Source organism: Ambystoma mexicanum, chromosome 4q, assembly GCF_040938575.1.
Source record: "Ambystoma mexicanum isolate Mex_15411 chromosome 4q, UKY_AmexF1_1, whole genome shotgun sequence".
Classification (NCBI taxonomy): Eukaryota; Metazoa; Chordata; class Amphibia; order Caudata; family Ambystomatidae; genus Ambystoma; species Ambystoma mexicanum.
Genome location: NC_090928.1, coordinates 261525648 through 261552930, shown reverse-complemented (window position 1 = coordinate 261552930; position 27283 = coordinate 261525648). Strand labels below are relative to the sequence as shown.

The window sequence follows — 27283 nt, the reverse complement described above, 5'->3', positions numbered from 1 at the left end:
CATACTGCAAAACCTATACAAGCGAGGTCCAATGTACTTTTGATAACAAGACTAGGAAGAAAGCACCCTAACACAAAGGGAAGAAATGGGATGGACGATTCAGGATGGGTGATCCAGGAGGGATTGCTGTTAAAACTGAAATTGAAGGTCCTGGCAGGGCCTGTGGTAAAACTTGAGACCCAAGGAGCAAGGTTTTGTTTTTGCATTAGAATAGCGATGGATTCTGAAGGGTAGGTTCATGAACTCCTTGGAATGTTTGGGTAATTGGCATAGGGTAACTGTTGGCTGCATCAGTTGGACATTCCTTTTTAGATTAGTGTGTCCATGGAGGGGCGAGGACTTGTTATAATGGATTTTGTTCCATCACAAGGGGAACACACAGCATTAATGAATTACCACTGAGATCAACCCACCCTGAAAGTTTCATTTCATTTAGAAGTCTCTCTATACCTGCAGAGTTTCCAAGTACCTGCTGGGCGTTTACCTAACCCTGGTCATTTTAGAAATTAAAACAAAGATATGTTGAAACGTATGTTCAGTGGCACGTGTTATTGCCTCTGGTTCCCCACAGCATATAGTGCCATGCTCTCGCCTTGACCATCTCACCCACAGCAATCTAGTGCAATGCACGCTCCTTGACAATCTCCTGCTTGCAAGAAATACTGCTCACCCCTTTCTTGGGGTCTTTGTGAGGCTTAGACATTCAACCCCTGTAGAGGCTGGTCTCCACTCAGGGCCAGCAAATGAGTCGATGCTCCCAGAAGATATGTCATAGTCCCCTAGGATTTTTGTGAGCTCTAATATTGTTACCCACCAGCCACAACTCTGTCTTTGACCAATATCCACTTGCAGCACACTTTAATTCCCAATCAAGTAAGGTGTTGTTTCCAGCCACTCTCCTGCAGTCTTCCTGGTCTGGTCTCACCCAGTGTCTGAGTTGTAGCATTCAGAAAACTCTTCAGCATTTGCGCCTTCTCTTTCTAGGTTTTCCCCTGGTCTGCAAATCTTTGAAGTCTTTCATAAAACTCTTAATGGGATTATTCCATAATTGTTGGTCTGGCTATCCCCTGCTTTTTCTTTCTTGTAGGATGGGATTGGTCATTCCCGCTGTTGGCTAGTTCCTCCCATATCTTGTCCCTCTTCCTTTGTTTCTTGCCGGCTTTCACGGATCATTGTTTCCCAGTTGGCCATTCTGCCCAATTAGTGATGCATTGGCTTGAGGCTTAAAAGGGTTGTGTGCCGTTTTGGAATCAAGCCAAAGGGATGGTTACACTTTGAGCTCTGCAGAATGGAACCACGACTCTCCGCCTGCTATGAACAGCTGTGGGTTTGGCACTTGGTGAGCGTTTTCCTTCCTCCTCCCTCCTTCGCGGGTGTAAAATTAGTGCTGAAAGAAACGTCGAACCGTGGCTCTTGAATTGGGGTATTTGGTAATGAAATGGATAGCAGAGGGCAGAGAACGGACAAACATGTTGGAACATGGCGCAAATTGCTCATCTGGAAGCTACTCAAATGTGTGGTCGTGAGTAGTACCAACCTTGGATTTCCTTGTGTCTTAAGGCTTTGGAACGGAGGGAGGAGCTCTGGTGAATTCCCCACATTTGCCTCCCTAAGGTTTCCCGTTGCATCTTGGGCAGCCATCCCTAGTCCCCACGGCATGTCTAGGGCCCAAATGGAGGGTTGGCTTATGTGACTGTCATAGGAGACTGAGGCTCTTCCCTTATTCATAAAATAAATCTGTAGACTGGTCCTCAGACTAATGGACTTTCTAGAGCATCAAACTCCCTTCACCGCCTACAGCAGAGTCCTGGGTCCTTGTGGCTGTGCTTGCTACCAGACAAGATAGTGATCCCCATCCAGCCAGATATCCTAAAGGAGGCTAAACGCTAAACACATTGGAATATTCACCCCCCCGCCCCCCCACCCTCTAAAAAAAAGGAATTTTTGCCAGTAAATAAGACTGGATGCTAAGTTCCATCCAATACTAGGGGTGAAAACTGTCTTGCCGATAACCCCCAGGTTCATTCAGCAATTGTTGGTGTTGGCTGTTTTTGCTCTAGGGTGGCCTCTGGCTATTTTATTAGGTTTACCCTACGACTCATAGGGAAGGATGTTTTAATGCTTTTGACCATTATCCTAGGAAGGCCTAATAGTAATGCTGATGGGATCTCAGATGTCTGTATTGTCAGATTGTGGAATGACGCAGTGGAACTTGCAGATGACCAGTAGTAGTTCTCTGTATTGGCAGAAGCTCTGGTGTTGGTGCAAGGTATGCCTGAAGAGGCTGCAGGGCATGTCAGACACGACAATTGGCATGTGGTTGGGACGTAACGTCCACAGGATCACCTTCCTTGGAAGTGCAACGCTCAGACAGGAGGCATAGGATGAGATTAGGGTACTCTAGGTGTTTTTTCGTACTTCAAAGTGTTCAGTGAAAAGGCCAGCACAATAATGGCTATGTCTTTACCAGCTGTTATGAAACTAACAATTAAGCTCTTCCCCTACCCATCTGATCAGGTTATTCCTTACAGGGGGTGGATGGCCTCTCGTTGCTTCTTTGTGGTTCTGAAGAAACAATCAGGGTGGTGCAGACATGCATATCTCAATTTGGGTAAGACCTCGCTAGATCCTCCGATTTGATGCACAGGACATGGTCTTCCAATTCAGCTAGTGCTGCTCCCACGGTATTCACCAAAGTGATGATGGCCTACCTTAACAAAGATTTGGCTTGTGGGGCATACTAGGTACCCTCCCGTATGTTGAAAGGTTCTTAACATCTGGCACTGGAGTGTAGCACACAATATCTTTCCAGTGGCTACTTATCGGGTGGGGCAGCCCAACATGTAATCTAGGGGGCTCAGCCAAAGGAGCTAGGCCTCTCACGAATGTGAGCAGTCAACCCCAGAGGTTCAGTAGATCTCAATATGGGTTTCCTGCTTTTGGACCTGTTTACAACTTGGGACAACAGGGAATGTTCCTGTATGCTACTTGGAGGTTTTTGTGGTTGTGCTCCCTGGCAGAGGCTATCCTTTCTCCTTGGGATGGACAGTGCCTGCATCCTGAACCACCCCCACCGCTGCTTGTACTGTCAATAGCAGTTCATAAACTGATAGTTATGCTTGTCATTTTATGTTGATAGACAATGCAGTGGATAAACCAATGTTGGAACATGCACTCCAAATTGTGCCATATTTATCAACACATTGAAAATGATAAAGAAAAGGGTAAATTGGCACTACTTCTCCTACTCGACCTATCGGCGGCATTTGATCTTGTGAATCATAACAATTTATGTAATCACCTTTCATCACCTGCTCACTTCTCCGATCATGCGAACGCGTGATTGAGTCATTCCTCAATAACAGATCTATTTGCCTCTTTCAATATTGATGGCAATACAATCAGTGTCCAAGGTTGTGAAAACCTTAAGATTCTACATTGATTCTGCCTTAAACTTAACAAGACAGACAAACGCACTGGCTTTCTCAACTGCCTGCACCTGTAAGCTTATTACTGCATGCCTCCCTTATCTGACAACTAACTGCCTCACAATAGCAAGAGCACTTGGCCTCTCCAAGCTAGACTACTGTAACATGCTCTATCTTGGCACGTCACAAGAAAACCGTAACAAAATGCAAGTTATGCAAAACAATGCCATCAGATCAGCCTTAAATATCCCAAGAAATCAACATATTACAGAAACCAGACAAACTCTAAAATGGTTTGTCATTAATCAAAGAGTTGCCTATAAAACATTGTCGTTGACTCACAAGTGCTTGTCCAATCAGGCTCCCACTTACTTGTCCAATACTATCTCACGCCACACTTCTACATGGCCCACCAGAACAGCCCAGACGCACTGCGTTAATATCCCACGATACAAGCAACAACCAGCAGGTGGGGTTAGTTTTCCAGTCCTCGCTGCCGAGAAATGGAATGCCCTCCCTCTATCCCTTAGAGAGGAACCCCCATACCTTCTTTTCCGAAAAAAAAGGTTAGTCTTGCTCCATAATGTATGTAAAATGATTCCTTGTACATTTGTAATTCTTTTAGATCACCTATTGCACCTGCGTTATTATACACTGCTGTAATTGTCTGTCATAATTTGTTGCAACATGAAAGTTGAGCGCCCAGATGCCTCTGGGCTCGAATCGCGTTAAAAATAAATAAATCAAAATACATAGGAACGCTGTAAATGCTCAATCAAATATTGCAAATCTCACTGAATATTCGCAACTCACGGAAATGTTTATACAGCCCTCACCATTCAAGCTATTTACAAAACATGAATTGCGTTCAGAATGCCACTTAATGATCTAAAGAGAATTCCACATATCAGTTGAAAACAAAAGTTCAGAATGAATCCTTAATGACAATGATTTTGTTATCGAATTCCAAGCATTATAGTTGTGTATACAGGGGTCCTCTGATCACACTATATAAAACATCTCAGTCAAAAAGAGCACACACCGGGCAAGAAGTAATGCTGTTTATTACAGCTGGGTAAGCGCAAATCATTCGGGACAGTGGACAAGCATTGGTTGATGAGGGCTGACCAGGGGGCGCACAACAAATATTAGTTGTATAGGATGAGTCCAATAGTCCAAGCATTTGAATCCATTGTGGTTAAAATGTGCATATATTCCATCGTTTCCAGGACAGTCATTGGCTGTGTTATGTCATATCTGTGGCGCTGTGCCTCTGTTAGTGAAACGTGATTGCAGCAGCCAGTTCAACAATATCCCAAGACATCCCTCCCGTGTCCGCGCCACACCGATTGTTACCCCTGCCCGGAACAATTTGGAATTGGTAATATAACATTTGTGCTGACCTCTGGGGCTTTATCATTCTGCCATTGGTCAGCACTGTTGCGACTGAGACGAGACACCCTGCTTCTGGTGGGAAGGGAGACACTCACACAGTACCTTCTTAATATTGGCCTTCGCAGTGTTTGTAGTTGATAATCTGAAAGCTGGCCACCTCCCAGGGACCAAAACGTACCCCTTAATTGGTTCTTCCAGGATTGCCGCTCCGCTCCGCTTTCATTCACATAACCACCTGCCGATCAGCATTCGTAGTCCTTTGAACGGAACACTGGCTCAAGTCCACCTCCCCTCCATCCCAGAGTGCCCGCTGGATTGGCTTGCTGCCATGTGTTGACATCACCCAGTGAGGTTGCATCTGGCTCAGCCTGCAAGTGATGTGCTGCGTGAGCTATGCTCCCCCGTTCACCCCTGGCCCGCGGAAGGTTGATTGTGTGCTTCGGGTGGGATTTTCTATAAATGGGGATTTCCCCATGTTGAATGTTTTCTATTTAGCATAGGTCACCTCTGTAGAGTGCTTATTATACATGGGCCCTTTGGGCTGTTACATATGTTAAGACATTCCCACTCCCTCAAATGGGCTCTTCTTATGCTATTCCTGTCTTTTGGTTGTCCTGTGTTTTTTTTCCCCACTCGACCTTTTGGGTGCCCTATTCCCCCTTGCTCACTCCCGCAGGTTGTAGCTCTGCCCCCCCCTCCCTCTCCTACAGGGCGTTGGTTCAGCACCTTCAATATAGTTGCTCCATCGCCGTGACTTAAATATGTGGATTATGCTGACATTTTAACTTCTAAACCATCTTCCTGATTGACCCCATCTACAGTAAATAGATTGGAAAACAAATGTTTTGAGTGTACCAAAATATTTATGTATTGGCTGTGCCTGGTGCATCATGCATCGATCTACCGCTCACTCTTATACGCTCACTTTGGCACTTGCTTGGTCACTGTGGTCTCTGTGGCACTCGCTTGCTTGGTCTCTGTGGCACTCCCTTGCTTGCTTGGTCTCTGTGGCACTCCCTTGCTTGCTTGGTCTCTGTGGCACTCCCTTGCTTGCTTGGTCTCTGTGGCACTCCCTTGCTTGCTTGGTCTCTGTGGTACTCCCTTGCTTGCTTGGTCTCTGTGGCACTCGCTTGCTTGGTCAATGTGGCACTCCCTTGCTTGCTTGGTCTCTGTGGCTCTTCCTTTCTTGCTCTGTCTGTGACGCTCCCTTGCTTGCTCCGACACTCCCTTGCTTGCTCTCTCTGGGGCGATTATCATATGCATATATTAAGTTGACACTTTATTGGAGAACTTATTTTCTTGCAGGATATTTTAACAAGCACATTTATTTAGTGTAAACCAAGAAATGGGTTTGTGGAAATTAGGGGTCAGTCAAGCGCTGTCTGCTTGACTAGTAGGACAATGCTCCCTGGTATCCTTGGCTCTTTCTGCCAGGTCCATGATCTTAGCAATGTGGCGTCCCATTTCCAAGACTTTTCCTGCAATCCACCCAGGCCCGTTCTATGCCCTTTCTAAGATCTCCTGAGGCTTTGTATATAAAGGTGATCAATCTGGGGTCCAGTTCTGGTGTTTCGGCTACCTTCCCCGACAATTCTGGCCTGGGAGACACTGAGCCCATCCGCAATCTCACCGCCTTCTCGATGGGCTTGCAGAGCCTTTGAGTCATGTACGAAGCAATCGTTTGATCTAAGTGCACTATTGAATCAGTCGACCATTACTTCCTCCAAATGCTTCACCTTGCATTTCCGCTCCCTACTTTTAGACTTTTGCAAGGATTTTGAGTCCGACACTTTTGACTCTGTACAGGAGTCGTCATCCCCTATATTTTGGGCCCCTTGGGAAGGGGGTACGAGAGTCGGCACAGTCCACTGCATCTCAAAGGCGTCTTTCAGCTTTTCGAATGCGTCAAGAGCCTCAGGAGGCTTTCTGTTTCTCTCCTTGACAGGACCCGATGGAGTTGGAGAGTGCTTTCTCTTACGGGTCTGGTCTCTCTCCCCATATTAGTTGCTTTAGCGGTAGGCTGTCCTGAGGACGTGCTGGTGTCAACATCGGGGCATTCTTTCTTAAGGCCATCCCCAATAAGCTATTCCAGGGCTTTGAGCCTTTCCTGGAGTGGGCGCACCCCTTGAGACACTGCATTAACCAGAGAGTCTTGCAATACTCTTTTAAAACTGTTAGTTCAGAATCCTCCTCGGAGACTACCTGGTATTGGCTCCCCACACTCCATTCATCTGACTCCATTATATGCAGATTATCCACTAGTGCCTGTGTGCCTGGACTGCACAGGCTGAATGGCACGTCCTCTGTGAGGGGTTGTTGCTGTCTTGTGGGGTTCAGGATCAATCCAACTTTTACAGCTTCAGAGGGCTGTTTAAATAAATCTCCTTAATTTGGAGTATCCTGTGCAGGACTAGATGCACAGGTTCTAGAGCTGCACAATATAATTAGCTGTTCACTGTTCCTTCTCAAGTTGTTCCTTACAGGCCTGATTGTGAAATGCTCTGCTGCTGTGGCTGAATGTTGCTTGGACGCACATTATGCAAGTATGTCAGCTTTCCGGGCTTGCCAATGTTAAACTCCTTTTTATTTGTTGCTCTGGCACTCCATGAGTATTTCCCGCTGCAAGACGTGAAAAAAGAATGCTACCCATGTACCGGGCTGTGGCGCTCTTATTGCACTGGGCATTCTACAATTGTCGAAGAAAAACACCTTACGGTGCTTCCTTGCATGCTCGTGCACAGACGTGTCCGCATCCGTACGGCCGTTACAAAGCTGGGGAAAGCTTTGCTCAGCTGTTGAACGCCTGGGAAGCCAGGCCGTCTTTTTGTTGCGCAGCTAGGTGTAGGTGCCCTGGAGTGAGTTAGCTACTCACAGGTCCGGCAGCACTCCTTGTAAAAGACAGTTACCAATCTCAGTAACAAGTGACTTTGTACGTTGAGAACACATTTCGAATTAGAGCTAAAAGATCTGCTACTTATCTTTTGGAAAAGCCGAAAAAGAAGATTGAAGGACCTTGGCAGGAAGTAGGTAATGGAACCCAGGAACAGGATATGGACATGGGACTACCAGAGACACTGGGGTTCATGGGATGCAACATTTTATTGAATATTTTTCTGTCTTAAGGTTGGAAAAAACAAATTTATTAAAGAAACGTGGAGATTTAAATCTGCTGGAAGAGTAGAATTAAAGGAAGTCGAAGCATAATGCTCACCTCCGGTCTTGACATCTATTTGTGCACATAAGAAATGCTGGATAGCTTTGACAATGTTCTTAATATTAAAGTAGTTTTCGGTTTAATTTTTAGATTACCTCTCACTGCTGCTTGATAAAGTTATGCGCTTGACGACACAGGCCAGTGCTGTTAGTTTTTTGAATAAGTAGCAATAATTGGACACATCAGTAAAAAAGTTACTTATCTTTACTAGTTACCATAAAAAGGCAGTCTATATTCACCTGAAGGAGCATTAATCCGAAAAACGTTGTGATCATGAGGAGTTACAAAAGAGACATTCATAATTTTTTTTTCGTGAAGAGGTTTACTGTAAACCTTACACAAAAGATAAGAAAATACAAATACACATTCTACAGATTACCTCTTCTTGAATCATGAAGACTGCCAATGCTGTTGTAAAATGGCTTGTATGAGCTACCAATATTTTTTGTTTAGAAGTTGTTTCAAGATAGAGTTCATTAAGTGTTTGTGAATAATATACTTTCGAGTGGATTGTGTCCTCCAACGTATTCCTCATCTTAGATGTATTCCATCCAGCTTTGCTGCTCTTCGGAATTTTTTTCGGCAGAGGGCGCCGTGCGTCGATGTCGTCGAGTCCATGGTCCCTCGAAGGCCTCCGTCGAGGGTGACTTCATCGGGTGTATAAGTAGCACGCGCGGTGCCCGTTGGCCTCAGTTCCGTTTTTCCGCAGGTACGTTGCTTTGGATATTCGGCGCGCCTCAAGTTCTGTCAAGAAATATAATCTAAACTAGAAGTAATTCTGTCCTTGTCATCGACGCCGACCACGACCCCGAGATCGGGTTTTAAGAAATGCAAGTCGTGCGGCTCAAAAATGTCGATCACGGACCCGCACTGCGAGTGTTTGTGGTGTCTCGGGGAAGGCCACGACATGGAGAACTGTTCGAAATGTCAGGCGATGACGGGGAAGGCCTATCTCCTCGACGCGAAAGGCATCGATCTAGATCCCGAAGCGTTTCTCATCGCTCGTCGTCTTCGTCGAAAAAGTTGAAGAAACGCGCCATAGGTCTCCCTCCACCTAGTCGTCAGACGAGTCTCCGAAAATGAAATGCCCCACAAAACATTTGTCTACGGAAGAGTGGGAAGCATTCGGGGTCAAAATGATGGAGGTGTTTGAGAAGGCGAAGCCTCGGTCCGCATCTTCTTCGGAAGTCGGCCGGGAGCGTCATCGCTCCGACACTCGCGAGCCCTCGAGCCTGGGTGATCGTTTAAGGAAGGATCGTGAACCTTCCAGGACGCCGAGCGATAAACGCTCGAGTCGAGTCGACCGCTCGAGGTCACCGACGCCATCTGAGACCTATCACACCTAGAAGGGGAAACCGTCGAAGGCCGCCTCGACGCCCCCGAAGCAGACCCTGTCGACGACCACTATGTCATCGACGCCTTTGTCGACGCCGAAACCCTCGGCGCCAAAGGCTCCAACTAAGCCAGGGCAGCCAGAAAAAGAGAAGGAAAAAGTTAAACATGTAATTCCTTCAGAGCCTGGTACTACACCTCTTGCTCCTCCTCTCCCAGAGAAGGTTTTCAAGCCTCTCCCCAGGAAGGAGTTTTTCAAATCCTTGACCTCAATTTTTGAGGAACAGGAGAGATCAGAAGAGGAAAATTTACCTTTTGGATTGGAGTATGGCACCCCAAATGTCCCAGAATGCTTGATCTCGGAGGAAAGCAGAATGAGGGATTTTGCGGAGTCTTTACACAATGCAAGTGGCATTGACACCTCTCCTGAGAATGACTTCGGTAGACCAGATCCAAGAGAGCATGCCAGTCCATCTTACCGTCAGTTAATGACCAAGGTGGTAGATTACTTGGGATGGTCTAGACCACCAGCCCAATTCGTCCAGGACGATTTAACAGACATATTGGACCATGGTCCCACTGAAGACCCAGTAGTACCTTTTCATGTAGCCTTACAAAACAGGGTGGCCAAGAATTGGGAAACTCCGGATTCTATTCCTCCCGTAAATAAATCCCTTGCATCAAAATACCGCCCAGCCAGTAGCGACCCCGGCTATCTGTCAAAACATCCAACTCCCGAGAGTTTGGTTATACAGGCAGCACAGCTTCCAACAAACTTGCATACCCGTCAATCCCTCCAGACAGGGACGATAAGCGTGTGGATGGTTGGGCACGGAAGGTATTTTCAGCCAGGAGCATGGCATTAAAATCTGCCAACTCCACATGTGCCTTGGCAAAATTTTCATACACTCTATGGGAGTGCATCGCAATGGCGGCGAGCACATACCAGAAGGGGAAGAAAAAGGGAAGATTTCCTAGCCATCGTTAGAGATGGAAAGGAGGCCATGCAGGAATCCCTTCAATCTGGATTGGACACTGCGGATAGTGTAAGCAGGTCCATGGGCACTAGCACGGTAATGCGCAGATTTGCGTGGTTACCGAAGTCTGGTTTTGCACCGGACGTACAGAACCTACTGAACTGCCTCCTGAACATGCCTTTTGACGGGTCTCACCTTTTTTGTCAACAAGGCTGACGAGAGCCTTGAGAGGTTGCAGACCTCCAAAAGCAGCGGCAAAATCCTTAGGAGCTGCTATTAGGCAACCTCAGCCTTTTCGTGCGCAAGGGCAATCATGGAGGGGACGATCCTATTGCTATTACACCTCATACAGGAAGATGAGAGGAATGGCTAGTCAAAGGGCCCAAAGAAAGGCCACTCGTGGTGGACGAGGAAAACATGCTAAGCCAGCTCCAGCTGCAGCCTCTTTGCCATCAGCAGCTGCAACATCCGCCACAAAACCACTTTGAGGACTTGCACCACAAAACACCTGTAGGAGGGAGGCTGTTGCAGCACCTGCAAGAATGGCGAGCCATTACTTCAGATGTTTGGGCTCTAGAAATAATAGCCCAAGGCTATTGCCTTCCTTTTCTAAAGCAACCTCAAAGCAATCCACCAGGGAGACACCGTTTAAACTTTCAAACCCATTCCTACAGCAGGAAGTTCTAACCCTGCTGGAGAAAGGTGCTATAGAACCAGTACCTGCATCGGAGAGGAACAAGGGATGGTACTCCCCGTATTATTTGATCCCCAAAAAGGACGGAGACCCATCTTGGACTTAAGAACAAGTTCCTCAGGAAGGACAAGTTCAAGATGGTTACCCTTTCTCAGATCCTTCAGGCCCTTCAACTCCATGACTGGTTGGTGTCATTGAACCTCCAGGATGCTTATTTTCATGTGCCGATTCATATCAACACAGAAAATACCTGAGGTTCGTAGTTGGCGACTCACACTATCAGTTTCGAGTCCTGCCATTCGGGTTGACCTCCGCCCCGAGGGTCTTCACCAAGTTAATGGTAGTGGTGACAGCGTACCTAAGGAGAGGGGGGTTTCATGTCTACCCCTACCTGGACGATTGGTTGATCAGAGCGCGCTCTGCCGAGCAAGCACTGGATCGTCTGAAAGTCACCTGCTACTTCCTCCACAAACTGGGCTTCTCCCTCAATTTAAAGAAGTCGCAGATGACACCTTCCCAGCAGCTTCAGTACATAGGAGCTGTATTAGACACGATCTTGGGAAAGAGCTTGCCTCCCAAGTCGAGGGCTCAAGACATTCTTCAGATGGTTTCCAAATTCCAAAATGCCCAAAATCTCCAGGCTTAAGACTGTTTAAGGTTGCTCTGCCTCATGGCATCCTGCATTTTTCTGGTGCCAGAGGCACGCTGGAGGATGAGATCCCTTCAATGGGCCCTAAAGACTCAGTGGTCCCAGTTCTCGGGTGAAATGACAGATGATCTTCAGATTCCGAACAAGGTCAGACAAGACCTTCTATGGTGGACCTGTACAGAGAACATCCTAAAAGGAGAACCTTTTTGGCAACCATGGCCGGAGATCACAGTAGTGACGGACACCTCACTCCTGGGGTGGGGAGCTCATGCCAACGATTTGACAATCAGCGGTCGTTGGTCTCCATTGGAGTCCAAACTACATATCAACCTTTTAGAGCTGAGGGCAATCAGACTAGCGCTGAAGGCCTTCCTGCCATCTGTCAGGGGAAAGAATGTCCTGATAATGACGGACAACACAGTGGCCATGCACTACCTAAACAAGAGGAGGCATGGGGTCACTACCCCTGTGCAGAGAGGCAATGCAGCTCTGGTATTGGGCGATTCAGGAGGGAATCTCTTTAACGGCAATTCATCTAGCTGGGGAAGAGAATGACGGCAGATGCTCTGAGCAGGCAGAGCACGGTATCCCACGAATGGGAACTGGATCAGGAAGTCATTCAATAGATCTTTTCCCTTTGGGGAACCGCTCAAGTAGACCTATTTGCAACCAGAATCAACCGAAAATGCGAAAGGTATTGCTCAAGGGAATTTCCCCCGAGAGGAGCGCTGGGGGACGTGTTCGTGGTGGAGTGGAATTTCCCACTATTGTACGCGTTCCCTCCGATTCCCGTCATTCCTCAGGTCATCAGGAGGCTGAGAAGGTTTCGGAGCCGCATGATCCTAATTGCCCCGGATTGGGCCAGGAGAACGTGGTACCCGGACCTTCTAGACATGTCCATCTGTCCTCCAGTAGGTCTTCCTCAGAACCTTCTCTCTCAAATGGAAGGTCCGTTTCTCCATCCAGAGGTCAAAACGCTCAACCTTCATGCTTGGTATCTGAAAGGCTGAGATACAGGGATTGGAACCTTCAAGATGACGTTATAGTAGGTGTTGCTTTCGGCAAGGCGGCCAGCAACAAAGTCTCTATACCGTTGCCGTTGGAAAAAGTTTTGCAACTGGTGCAGAGAAAAGAATGTTGATCCTTTTCTATGTTCTATTCTGGAAGTATTATCTTTCCTTCTGACCCTAGCACATAGAGGTCTGAATATTGGAACAATAAAAGGTTACCTTGCGGCGCTTTCCATTTTCAAGCGCTCATCGGAAGAATGCTCCTACTTCAAAATTCCTTTTGATAATACAATTCTTAAAAGGACTCACTAATGTGTTTCCTCCTCACCCGTTTCAAGTACCGATCTGGGATCTAAATTTAGTCCTAAAATTCTTGATGTGTGCTCCTTTTGAGCCTATGCACATGTGTCCCATTAAGATTACTAACGTGGAAAACAGCCTTCTTGGTTGCTTTAACATCAGCAAGAAGAGTGAGCGAATTGCAGGCACTGTCTTCTGGGCCACCCTATACTGTGTTCCATAAGGACAGAGTTGTGTTGAGGGTAAAACCATCATTTTTACCGAAAGTACGATCTGATTTTCATTTAAGTCAGAAAATTGTCTTACCCGCATTCTATCCTCCACCCCATCCTTCGAAGGAGGAGGAAAGATTACACAGGTTGGATCCGAAAAGAGCTTTAAGCTTTTACATCTCTAGACTTTCCAGACTTAGAGTGGACAACCAGCTGTTTATAGGTTACACAGGAAGGAAACTGGGTCCATCGGTGACAAAACAGACTATTTCACGCTGTATTGTGCTCTGCATTTCAGAATGCTACAGACTAGCTCAAAGAGACCCTCCAGAAGGGTTAAGGGCTCATTCCACCAGAGGCATCACCTCCTCCACAGCCCTTCAAAGAGGTGTTCCAATAAGATCCATTTGCGAAGCAGCAATTTGGTCTTCGCTGCACAGCTTCTCAAAATTCTATAACCTGGATGCTTCCCAGTCTAGGGAGCTAACTTTTGGAAAAGCAGTACTATACTCGGCCATTTAAGAGTATCGAAAAATCTACCCCGCCTCCAGTGGAATTGCCCATACTGCTTTGGGAGTCTATCTAAGATGAGGAATACGTTGGAGGACACAATCCACTCGAAGAACACGTTACTTACCAACTGGTAACGTTCTTTCGATTGGATGTTCCTCCAACATATTCTTCATCGCCCTCCCAGCCTACCCCTCTGTAGATTTTTTTTCTGGGTTATTGCCATCTCAAATCTCGCAAGGCTCATACCTGTCTGCCGGCACAATCTACACAGTACAAGATCAAAGATAAAAGGGGGGAAAACAGAACTGAGGCCAACGGGTGCTGCGCGTGCTACTTATACACCCGATGACGTCATCCTCGATGGAGGCCTTCGAGGGCCAACTCGATGACATCGACGCACGGCGCCCTCTGCCGAAAAAATTTCCGAAGAGCAGCAAAGCTGGATGTAATACATCGAAGATGAGGAATACGTTGGAGGAACATCCAATCGAAAGAACGTTACCAGTTGGTAAGTAACTTGTTGTTTTACTGGATCACACAATTGGAACTGATTTTTGAACTTTGTTAAATAAATATTACACTGAATATCATTACTTAATCTTTTTATTTTTGGGTAACTTCATGAATTAATATTAGGGTCATACCTACAAGAGTGCCCGAGAAACTCATCGTTGTTCGATGGGCTTTATTTCAGAAGATTTTAAATGCTACCATACAAAACATCATTTTTGTTGATTTTATGACTTCTGCTGCCATCTGGACACCTTTGTAAGTGTATCCTTCCAAGACCATGTAGTGTGAGGTCAAATACTTGGCGTTTTTCCTCAAGTATGTAATTGGTTTTTATAATGTATGCAGCTTTTGGGGCCTTCCCAAGATCCCTTGTGCCTCAGTTACCTCGCTGTATTTCCCTCAAAGCTTGTGTGATTTTTACTGGAATTGGTGGTACAGTTTAGATTGTGTTGTGTGGAAATACTTATTTGGATTTTTATTCAGATTACCTTTTTTTGTGCAGACCTGGAAGTGATGAGTGGCATCTCTGCCGAAATCCCTCAAATCAGAGAGAATGTCACACGGCAACGCCGACATCTCGGTCTTCAGCTCCTGAAGCCCTCCGGGAACCCTGTTACCACTCTCTGCTACATAGCCAGGACCAATCAACTAGCTGTGGGATTTTCGACTGGATATCTTTCCTTATGGAACATGAAAAGTTTGAAAAGACAGTAAGTGCAGCTTCATATTGTAATGTTTTTTTTCTGAATCTCCCAGAAAGTGTTAAAGTTGCATTGGTGCCAACCCAATTTTAAGCATTTTTCATCTTGGAAACAACTCTTGTGTACTATAATGTGCTCTCCATTCATACAAGTTGCAAAAAAAACACATAACTGTATGACCTTACATTTTGACATTTTTTCACCCATGATTTTCCTGATCTTCTTTATCCTCGCAGTGTAAGGATGAGTTTTTCCATAGCTTTACATTTTGTGCTCATGCTTGTTAGTGTCATAGGTTTCTAGTTCTCTGTTTCAGACTTTTAAAGTTTACTGTATTACACGTTGAAAATTAAACGAATAATTATTTGGACAAATTGAGTGTTTTACTTCCCATTTAAAATATATATTCAGCTGAACTCTTGTGCTTAGAAACTACTTGTAAATACTGACCTATGGATCCGGAGCCAGTTTTATTTTTCAAGCCACACCCTTGCACCAAATAGATCCAAAGTTTTCTTCGAAAGATGTGCTGTAAACGATGATGGGGATTAAAACACTCTTCCATATTTTCTAAGACCACTGACTTTTGCAGTGGGCTGGCCAACCCTATTTTGTCAGAGAAAGACCTGCCACACTTCAGTTCAGCCCTTTTTACTCACCAGTAAATTTTCTGGGGCTGCCTGCCCCTTCAATTACGTTTTGTGAATTAAATCCCCCTGAATGTAAATGTTTGTAAACTTGGACACAGTAAAGACTTACATCCGAGAGCAATCTAATGTTTTTGCTGCATATAACGAAGGTCAGGGTAAAAGTACTAGAACCTTCATGATAACACAAATGCTTGAGATGTGGATTACAAGTCACATCAAGCTTATCCAAGGGCTAAGTAGACCTGCAGAGTAGACCAGTGCAAGAGGGGGGGGGAGAGGTCCATGCATTGAGCAAAATGGATATTCGTACCGGGGTGAGTTCCTGCGCCAAATTGCTTTCTTCAAATGCTGGCTGAATCTTGCAGCCTAGGCACAGTTGGAGAAATAGAAATAGCACTGAGGAACCAATATCAATATCTAACACCCTGCATGCTAATATCAATTTCTCTTTTTTTTTTTTCACTTGTGAAAGTTTCACAAGTTTCCAAAAAAAGGCAGGTGGGGGGTTCTACCAGAAAATAAAATAAGCATAAGAGCGGGAAAAGGGAGTTGTTTTCTTACATTGCAATCCATCTTGGCCATATTTGAATTTACAGTCCCGAGTTGGCCATATGCCTTTCAGTTCCTGGGGTGCTACTTGGGAACCACATTTGTAGTCTGGGGCGATTTAGGTCACCGTACATTAATTTTAGCAGTTAGGCCAGCGGCAGCTGTTATTTTTTTATTTTATTTATTGCATTTTGTGATATACCCCAAACCCTTAGGTATCACAGTGTAGGTTTCAGTTTGTTTGAAGGCATCTTAAACAGTTACATATGCGTACAAAGAGCATTCTGATTATCCGCATTGGTTACACATTTTGGTTACACATATTGACTGCACGAAGACCGCATATAGACTTGGAAATGTTACACACTTAGAGGCGGAGGAGGTATCACTAAGAATGAAGGTTTCACTAAGAATGAAAGTAATCGGGGAAGACTCTTGAGAACTTTTTTTAGTTTTGAATTCGCCAAGGGTGCAAGTCATTTTACTGCATTGGTATACCAATGTTCCTTTTTGGAAGCCATTGGGGTATCAATGCACTTTATGTCCTGCTCTCCGCTATTTTTCTGCAAATACTGTATTGGCTAGTCTGTAGTATCTCTGGATGCAGCGCACAATGCAAGATGTGTCTGGTGGAGCGTTCATGCCCCTTTAGTTGCTGGTCACTCCCCAGTATTTTCCAAGTACAATGCTGATGTCCTCTGATTGCCAGTCTTGTGTCTTGCATTGCTGTGCTACAAAGCCCATCGGCTTAGGGGTGGAAGGCACTGACAAAGGTCCTCCCTGTTTACAGAAAGGCACATAGTTTCCCCAATGGCAGGCTTTGGCAATGCTTGTCACCCCCCCCCCCCCCCCAGAAGCCGTCCTTTGGCCCACCTATGTCGGTTTGGCCGTCCCCAGCCCATCAATGGGAAAGCTCTGCACCATTCAAATGGGTAGTGACTGTCCAATGGACAGTTAGCAGCCTCACATTTGCCCATCAACCGGTATCCAAAGTGTGGATTGGGACCCGACAGTCCCTCGTCCAGTTTCAACGAGACCAATTTTAGGCGCACAAAGGACTGACCTAAAATCAAATGAAGGCTTTTTATTTGGGAGTTTACAGGCCCACAGGCTGAACCACAAGGAGCAGCCATTTTCAGTATATGGTAATGAAAGGGGTATTATGGTGCAAATAAGATGGCAAATGACAATGCAATGGATGGACAGTACATGGTTTGCTCCTACATACCTGCCTGCCCTGTGCACATCTAAAACATAACAAAAATGTAGCTGGGTAAAAAGAAAAAGGGACGGTTTCCCTAAACACTCCACTGAAGAAGGATTGTGTTCGAGAAAGAAACGGAAGAAAAAAATTTGAGAAAAGAAAAACTGTGTGCACTAGCAGCCTTATGGACTGTGCTCGTCAGTGCCCCTATACATCGGTTGAGCATGTAAGTGAAGCTCAAAACATCCCTTAGTTACAGATGAGCTGGGGGTTCCATTGACATTTATGGCTGGACCGTTGCAAAAAGGAACTTCTCTAATGGGTACTATCAGGAGGAAAAGGGGTGTGATGGATTGGAGCTGGTGAACCACTAGAGAGACACATGTGCCTGAGGGGGAGATGCTCCGACTGAACTAGGGAAGGCACAGAGCGCCTATGCATTCCTAAGAAGCAAGACCAAGGATATTCTGTCGGGCCAGTTTGGTCCAGGGCAGAATTTAGCTGCACTGCAATGAGGCAGTGCAATCTCACCGTAAGTCATGGCGTATAACTTCAAGTTCACTGGTAAGACAGTACCATGGTGGACTAAGGCTTTAGAGCAAAGAGGTTGTTCCCAGGCAGAGACTAAATTTGGATCCATTCCCAATGCAAGAGGGAAAGAGGTGCTGCTGGAAAAACGTGCCCTTTGCCTGGCACTGTTGAAAGAAATCTGCAAATTCTCCCAGGAAATTGCGGACTTCCTCCCGGAACTCCCCTCCCAATGACAATCACGCTTTAAGGCGGGACTAGCAGAAGCCAAGCTCTTGGCGCATGACCTCATGGAATCCACAGTGGTTCATATCAATACCTCAGGCCGTGCCATCTGCATTGCCATGGACATGAGAACATCCTGGCTCCGGGCAACAAAATTCAACCTGGATGTCCAGGAGCACATTCTAGGTATGCCGTTCGAGGAGGCTGGGCGGGGGAGGGGTGGGGGGGACCTCTTCCACTCCTCTACGGACAAAGAGCTGGATATGAACAACAGCTCACAAATGGCAAAGTGTCTGTCCATTCTTACAAAGACCATGCCCAAACCATACACCCCATCTCAGCAGTGCTCGGAAAGGGGTCGTACATATGGGGGGGGCTGGGTTCCGCGGCTTCCAGGAACGCTGATCCAGGCAGCCACTCGCCGGCGCAAACAACAGGAAGGACGGGGGAGGGATTAAGGGCATTTTCCAGCCCCCTCCTCAGCGTCGGCCTCCGAGGGAAAGCGGGAATGACACGCCCCTTCGGGTCCACGTGTCTCCAGTCGGGGGCTGGCTTGCCCTCCATTCGCAATTCTGATGCCAGAATTTCACGGACCCCTGGATCCTCTCCATAGTATCCACGGGGTACAGTCTTCCTATCCCAGCCTATCCTCCCTCCTCTCCCACAGGTTGGGACAGCAACTCCTTTGGCAGAAATCCGGTCGCTTATAGAGAGCCAGGCAGTGGAGAAATTCCCAGCCTTCCAGCGAGGCTTTGGCTTCTACTGCAGGATTTTCGAAATTCAGAAGAACCAGGCGGGCCTGAGAGTTGTGGTGGACCTTTCCACCCTCAACCTCTCCCTACCCCTGTAAAAATTCAAGATGGTTACGCCAGCTTTTATAGCAGAGACATTGGACAGGGGAGACTGGATGTGCTCCCTGGACCTGAAGGACGCGTACCTACACCCCCATCGTTCTTTCCTACAGTTCAGGATCATGGGCTACCATTTCCAATACAAAATCCTTCCATTTGGCCTCAACTCGGCCCCCAGGGTCTTTACCAGACTCATGAACGCTGTGGCGTCCCTCCTCAGAGCACAGGGACTCCACATCTACCCATACCTGGACGACTGGCTCGTCACTGCTACATCTCCAGAAGCAGTTCGCCACTCTTCCCAGGCCCTTATGAACACACTGTACAACCTGGGCTTCTCGCTCAACCTCAAGACATTCCTGGGCCTCATTTGGGACACGTGCGCCGAGAGGGTTTTCCCTTCAGAAGACAAAATCTTGGCCATTAAGAGGGTCACTGCCCACTTCCTCAGCAGAGAGCGGAACTCTGCATGGTGGTACAAACATCTCATGGGTCTACTGGCGGCGGTCCTGTTGGACGTGCCGCACACAACACTAAGGGTGAGAAGGATTCAGCTGCACTTCGCTGCCTCATGGAACCAGGAGCTGGACTCGCGATCCGAAATGATCATTGTTCCTCCATCTCTCCACCCGGACCTAAATTGGTGGTCCATGGACTGCAACCTACGGACGGGCAAGCCCTTTCGGCCGCCCTCCCCGCAGGCCACCATCAGCACAGACTCCTTGCTCGAGGGCTGGGGAGCCACACTGGATGATCTCTCGGTCCACACACCTGGACTCGACAGGAGCAGGAATACCACATCAGTTGGTTGGAGCTGAAAGCCATCTGGCTAGCGCTCAGACCATTCCTACCACTTCTCAAGGGAAAGGTTGGCCTCATCCAGACAGACAACTCAACCAGCATGTACTACATCAACAAGCAGGGAGGCACCAGATCCCCTCCTCTGTGCAGGCTGGCGATCAGCATGTGGGAATGGGCCCTGGAAAACAACATTTACCTCTCGGCAGTCCACCTCCCGGGGGAATCCAACCTGGAGGTGGACATGCTCAGCAGGCTGGGAGCCGACAATTACAAGTGGCAGCTAAACAACCTAAGTATTCAGGAGATCTTCAACAGGTGGGGTCATCCCCAAGTGGATCTCTTTGCCACCTAGCACAACAAGAAGTGCCCCCATTTTGCATTCTGTCAGGGTCCCGGCCTCTGGGCGACGCATTTCATCTCCAGTGGACCGGCATGAAGGCCTACACCTTTCCGCCTACTACCGTGATCCGCAGGGTAATTTGTAAGACCGAGGAGTCTCAACGACTCCTCATCATTCTGATAGCTCCATGGTGGCCGGCCGGTCAATGGTTTTCGGAGCTACTCAGCCTCTCGGAGGTGCCCCCGATACACCTTCCGAAGGGCCCAGCACATCTTCTGGCGCAGCAGGGTGGGCAGCATCCTCCACCCCACGCCAGGGAAACTAGCCCTCACAGCGTGGTACCTGAGCAGGTAACGCTTCGGCACGTTAGCCTCTCACAGGCCAATCTGGAGATCATACAGGGCGCCAGGAGCAAAGCCACCAGGGCCCAGTACAAAAGCAAATGGACCATATTCTGCCACTCGGCAGACTCCAAGGGAATTGACCACTTGGCCTGCAATTTGGACGACATGCTCTCCTTTTCAGCGCACCTCGCTCATTCAGGCGTACAGGTGGAAACCTGCTGCACATACCTTGCAACCATTGGGGCTTACAGGAACTCAGAGGGAGGCATTTTTTCCTCCTCCAACCCTATCGTCAAACATCTGACTGGTCTCGCTAGGCTTTACCCCCCCCCCCCCCCCCCCGTCAAGAGACCGCACCCCTTGTGGGATCTTAACATAGTCTTGGGCGCCCTGGCGCACAAACCATTCGAGCCAATGTCGTCCGTGGACATTGGGGTGGTCACCATCAAGACGGCCATCTCTGTATCCACTTAACATTTGTGTCACAGGTCTAACACTTGCATTGCTTCTTCTGAATCTGAGAAATGACTGTGCGTCTACTTTTTTTCTTTTATGATGCTTTCATGCAATTTGAATATGCTGTTCCCTAAACTGGTGCTAGGGTTTAGATGCTCAGTACTAATGTGTGTCTGCAAATCTATCCTGTGTTTCATAGTTATCTGTTCAAATAATTTTAAAACGTTATTTGGTCAAAAGACATGTCATCTCTACTGCTTTAACAATAGCTCGTTTGTAATCCAAACATGTTTCTTTCACCTTGTAGATACCACTGTCTTTTGGAAGGAGGAAGGGTACCTGTCTATGCAGTCAGTTTTCAGGAGCCTGAGAATGATCCGCGCAACTGCTGTTACTTGTGGGCTGTGCAATCTACTCAAGAAAGGTAGGCCAATATGTAATGGATACTGCCAATGGTGACCGTCTATCTTGATGTCAATGCAGGTTATTTCTATTGAAATTAGGCTCTTTCAGATCCTCCTATATTACATTATCCTGACATTGAATTTGTGTCTAGATTTACAAGTAGTGTCTTGAAAACAATGAAAATGTGTGTTAACCTGTTGTTGCATTTAGGATGTGAACATACCTTCATAAACCAAGGCAGATCGGTTTCATTTAAGCATTATTTAACTCACGTAATGTTAGTGATCATTGAGCATTCCTGGTCAAACATGATTAGTATGACTGCCAGCTTTATATTTCATAAAGGTTATCTCCTTATTTGATGCAATATACAGGTTTGTGTGGTGCAAAAAAGTCTTTGGCAGCATGTTTTGGTTTTTAACTTCTTTCTAAAGTCAATCAGCGTCCGAGTGCCATTGGGGCTTTAAGCTACCAACTTTGACAGTTGGTGCCCCTGGGGTATCTTAGGACTTGCACAGGAATATTATTCATAAACCATCTGGTGAGGGGAACCATAAGAACAAGTCAGTAGAGGAACAATAGAGTGTCCACTAAGCTACTGCATAACACTCTGTGGTAATGTAGCGGGAGTAATGTTTCACTTGTGGTAACAGGAGTGGACAGGTATCTTGGTTTGGTTGAGCCCATAAAGCTTAATTCATGACACAATATACTGAAAATATATGCTTTTTATAATAATAAGCACTTATGGCAGAGGCTCCAGTCAATCAGGTAGGCGTTATTATATCATAAAGCACACATTCCATGTGGGCTAATGGCGTCTTTTGCCCAACTTTTGTTGCCTTGTCCTACCTTGCTTAGTTCTTCGTTGCCCTGAGGACCTGCTTCTCTCCTCACACCATCCCAGCCCCATCTATCTTGCGCCCATCACTGTTAGTTTTTCAGGGACTTTGGCACACGCAAGAATCCAAAAGTCTAATTCTCTTAAAACATTTTTTTTTTTTAAAAAGCTGGACGAGGGATGATGGCCCTGCCACCGCAGTACGTCTCATGACCCGGTAAAGGTCCCCCGACCATGCTGCTGGCCTCCTTTCCAGTTATTCGGCTCCTGATGCTGCATTCAGAGTGCCTTAACCGGCACTTCGCCTGATTTCAAGATGGCACCCATCATTGTGTTCAGGACCGGAAGTAGCTCTGAGCGCCCCTGCGAGGGTTAGCAGTTGACTCCCCACCTGGAAGCAGACCACTGGACTCCCTTCCGTGGTCTCCACCTGGCCCTTTCCGCTGTGTTTTGAGGCGTGTGTGGGCATCCAGAACCTGTACAACAGCACCGGCTGCGCAGAGTAAGTACAGCACTGCTTCCCCAATAAATCCTGCCTCCTTCTGCCTCTTGGCTGCTGCTACTCTTGACTCTGTCGCTGCCTTCTGGGCCGGATCCTGGGCCCACCTACGCGGATGCTTGGCGCGCTGTCGACTGCCTACCAGTGGTGACCATCACCCTCCAAAATCCAGCTCTCAACACATCAGAGGGCCTTCCACCGTCCCCAGTCCTGTAATGCGATGTCTCAAAAACTACCTAAGGACGCCAAGTGTAGGGACAGCCTAGCTTTAATCCATGGTCAGGAGAGGGCCAAGAAGTCCGATCTTCATGTTAACGCCTAGATCCACATGGAGGCTGAAGGGTTTCGTGAGAGGACAGTGCCTGCTGTTGGGTTCGATATTCTATCAATGCTGGTGGAAGTAAAGTAGGAGATGAAGGAGATCCATGCCTCATTGGGTGAACTAACTCAAAAGGTTTTTGGAGATCGACAAAAGAGTGGAGTCCAATGAATCCCATATGGACGACCTGGAAAGCGGTGCTTGCGAGTCTTCCTACAAAATCTCAGTTGGCTAACTGAGTCACTAAACTTTAATCACTAAGCACTCAGATGCAGCTGTGGCAGAAAGACTCTTGGAGTATAGATCTATGTGGAACAACTTACTCCTGAGAGGAGTCCTGACGCAGATATCATATGCCCTTTATCTTTTTAGATCTTCATTGCAATGTCCAGATGATTGTGATCTGAAACTTGACTGCGCCTACAGGGTGTACTCTGCTATCCAACTTTGCAGCAACTCGACCCCTGCTGTGCTGACCATGGTGCATTATTTGTGCACTAAAGAGGATATAATTATGGCCTCCAGGGTGGATTTTCGAGGCACAAAGATCATGCTCCTGCAGGACCTGGCTCCATCTACCCTGGCCAAGAGACTGGCCCTCCAAGACTTCACACCTTGGTTACGGAACAAACGCCAGAAAATAATTGGGGCTTCCCTTGTGCTGTTATCGTCAACCTTGACAGGGAGAAGAGGCCGATAACAATGATGCAGAAGGCAATTGGTATTATGAACCCTTTTTCACGTCCCTCGTCACCTGTGGATTTGATCCGAGCAGAGGATCTGCAAAGGGTCATCTGCCGTGGTCTGCCGGTCCAAGGTTGCAAGGCCAAGGGGTCGCAGGAAACTGGTTGGCCCTGCAGCTATCTCTCCGGGTCGTCGAAAGCTGGTTTCCTGATAGGACAGACTTTATCCATTGACCTGCCTTTGATAAACGTTGGTTTGGCTCCTCCCTGCTTTCTGAATGCTACTTGGCGGTGCACCTTTGGGACCGATTGCTGGTTGAGGGCTTCTTTCTTCCGCCCTCTTTCCCCTGCTGTTTAGTAGTTTCCCATCTACAACTATTTGGTGATAGTCTGCAGTCCTCTTTCTAGGAACTTGTGATTCGAAGTGGGCCCTACCCACACAGCCCCTATTTTTTCCGGGGCTTTTGATGTGGGTTTGGGTTGGGGGCTTTTGGGTTTGTTCTTGAATTGATTTTTAGACATATTTTGGTATTTGGGAATTGAAGAATTTTTCCTTTATGCACTTACGATGGTTCCAAGTGGCACTCATTCTAGTTGGCGCGGGTGGCTTGTGGGCAAGGTTTATAAAATACTTCGCCTCGGTAAAGAGGGAGAGACACAACAATTCCGATGCAGAAAGATGCCCCCTTTGTCGCAAAAGTAGCCCAGATGTAACCGATGGACGGTTCCTCCTGCTTAAAGGCATCCTGCTTCATTACTCTGTGATTTTGGCTTTCCTGGATCACACGTTCCTGAAGTCCTTGCTTCCCGGCCTTGTGGCATTTGCTGAGGGCGAATTCATTATCTGCTGGGATTTTAATTTGATTTCGGATCCCACGCTACATAAGGTTCTTCCTCCACAGGCTACAGGATTGCTTTAGCCCTTCTGCATACCCTGTGTGAGCTGTGCTTGGTGGACATCTGGAAGCTCCTCCATGGTATCGGTCTGGCTGTGGGTTAGTAGACTGCGCCTGTCTGGTAGACTTGCGTGGAATCTTTATGAGCCCCTGCTTCAGTACACTGCTTTCCGTGCAAACTTTGGAACGGTCATAGACCAGTATTTCTTGGATATTGATGTCGAAGAGATGACTGCCGTGACTTTGTGGAATGCGCTAAAGCGGTCGTCCATGGGGAAATGCCCATTGGCTGCCTATTTTAAATCTAGGAATCGAAATAGAGCACATCTTGAATCCCAGGTGATGCTTTGCAAACTGGCCCATGTACAGATGCCTTCTTTGAATACCCTCAGAATTGCGACTTCCCAGATTTGGCCTGGAAGCCTTGACCAGAGTTACAGGAGCATTTATTGCTAACGTCCCTCTGGACGCAATTTGCAAAGCAGCTACTTGGAGTTCCATACTCTGCATTACTGCATTGACACCTATTCTAAAGCAGATTTAAAGGTGGGACAAGCGGTGCTAAAACACTGATTTGCCGCGTACCTACTCACAATCAACTCCTTCTCCAGATACTGCTCGCTAGTCTATGCATAGCATGTGATCTAAGCAGATCCACAAGCCTCATAAGGGATATATTAGTCACAGTAATCGTATTTCTGCTGGTTCTATCTGCTTAGATCCACATGTGCCAACCCTACCTCCCCTCTTGGAGTAGAAGGTGCATAGATTTTTTTTTTTTAATTTGTTATTTTTAAAACAACATGCCAAACATTAAAACTTTGAGGACATTCATAATCCATGACAAACCCAACACGTTATAAATTTCCCATACTCCCCCCCCCCCCCCCCGTCCCTCCCCACAAACTCGAGCCGTAACATCAGTGTCATATTCGTGAGCGTTTTCGGGAATCTCAGTGCTTATTGACTCATCTGAGTCTTCTGTTACATGTCTGACCTGGTGAGGTGTAGCCATCGAGGTCACCAACTGCCTCCAGGCCATCAGGGGGCCCACTTCCTCTTCTCCCCCATCCCCCCTACCCCCCCACCCCCACCCTGGTGGCCGCTTCAAACCAGACTGCAGTTTCAGCTTCTTCCCATCTCAAGAGGTCCGCCCACCATGTCTCCACTCTAGGCCTATGAGCTGCCTTCCAACCCATTGCTATCCCGCGCTTGGCCAGGACATATGCCAGGTCCTTCATTTTGTTTATATGCTTTAGATTACGTGGCCTGGGGACATTCCCAAGCATGCATGCCCCAGCAGACCTCACGTCCAGCACCACACCCCCGCTGGTCATTTTCATCTTTATTTCTTCCCAGAATCTATGCACCTCTGGGCAAGCCCAGAACATGTGCAGCATCCCTGCCTCCTCCTCTCCACACCTGGTGCATTTCTGTATGGCTGAGCCTCCAAACCTGGCTATTCTACCAGGGGTCAAATAGGCTCTGTGGGTGATATATAGCTGGATCTGCTGGAGTCTTGCATTCCGAGACACCTTTTTGTGGTACCTCTGTACTCTGTCCCATTGTCCATCGGTCATGGATTCTCCAATCTCCTCCTCCCAATCGTGCCTCAGCTGGAGTAGCTCCCTCTCTGCCTTTGCTCTTAAGAGCTCGTATATCCTAGATATTGTGTCCTCCCTCAGACATCATGCAACATTTCCAGGGTGGCATCAGGTTCTTCCGCTAGCGCTAGCCACCATCGGGACCTGCAGAGAGAGCGGGTCTGGGTCGCCCACTGTTTTCCATGCTCTGCGCCAAACTTCCCAGCCCAACTCAATAATCTCCCCCTCCCCATCATCTTGGTTTTATGCATCCACACTGTCTTGCTAAGAAAATATGGGACTGAGTCACCCCGCAAGAGCCTAGCTTCCGCCGAGTCCTCCGTAGACAGCCACCTGGCCACATACAACAACTGTCCTGCCAAATAGTACAATCCAAAGTTTGGCAGGTTAATGCCCCCCTTATCACAGGTATTCTGCAGCTTCCACAGTCGACCCTATTCCTGGAGTTGCCCCATATAAAGCCCCTGCACATGCTATGGAGTCTCACAAAGAAGTGTCTGGGGATCAAGTATGGGACATTCACAAAAAAAGTGCAAGAGTCTGGGCAGAACCACCATCTTGAGCAGAGCTGCTCTCCCCATCATGGCCAGGGTTAGCCTAGACCAGAACACCATACTGTTCTTAATACCCTCAATTGCCTTCTCAGTATTATGTCTATGCTCCATCTCTATCAAATGATAAATGTTCACCCCCAGATACTTGAATGTCATGGTCTGCCAGGGTATCCGCAGGACAGGTAGCCAGGCCGGTGGGGTGCTCCTATACCTTCCCAAGGGGAACAAGCTAGACTTCCCGGGGTTCACCGATATGCCGAAAGGGTGCCATAGCGGTCCATCACCTCCCGCACATATTGCACGTTTTCTTCCGGGTAACGCAGGTAGAGAAGCACATTGTCTGCATACAATGATATCAGGTGTGTGACCCCCGTTGTGCGGATCCCGACCTCCCCGTATTGTTGCTGCAAGCATATTGCTAGCGGTTCTAATGCCAGGATGTATAACATGGGTGACCAGGGGCAACCCTGTCTGGTCCCCCTGCTGAGTTGCCACTTGTCTGAAATTGTGGGGCCAGTCTTAACTCTCGCAATCGGGGAACTGTATAGCAACTTGACCCATCTAGTAAATGCAGGTCCCATTCCGTACCCTTTCAG

The 27283-nt window shown here is 47.3% G+C and overlaps 1 protein-coding gene across 2 annotated transcripts in view; it reads left to right on the top strand.

Annotated features, from left to right (window-relative positions):
* AHCTF1 (AT-hook containing transcription factor 1) overlaps window positions 1–27283 on the top strand; it is a 2174249-nt gene that overhangs the window by 210605 nt on the left and 1936361 nt on the right. For both annotated transcript variants that reach the window (XM_069607832.1, XM_069607831.1), the window contains exons 5-6: window positions 14740–14947; window positions 21194–21310. In XM_069607832.1, the coding sequence (XP_069463933.1) occupies window positions 14740–14947; window positions 21194–21310 (325 nt within the window). The remainder of the gene's footprint in view (window positions 1–14739; window positions 14948–21193; window positions 21311–27283) is intronic.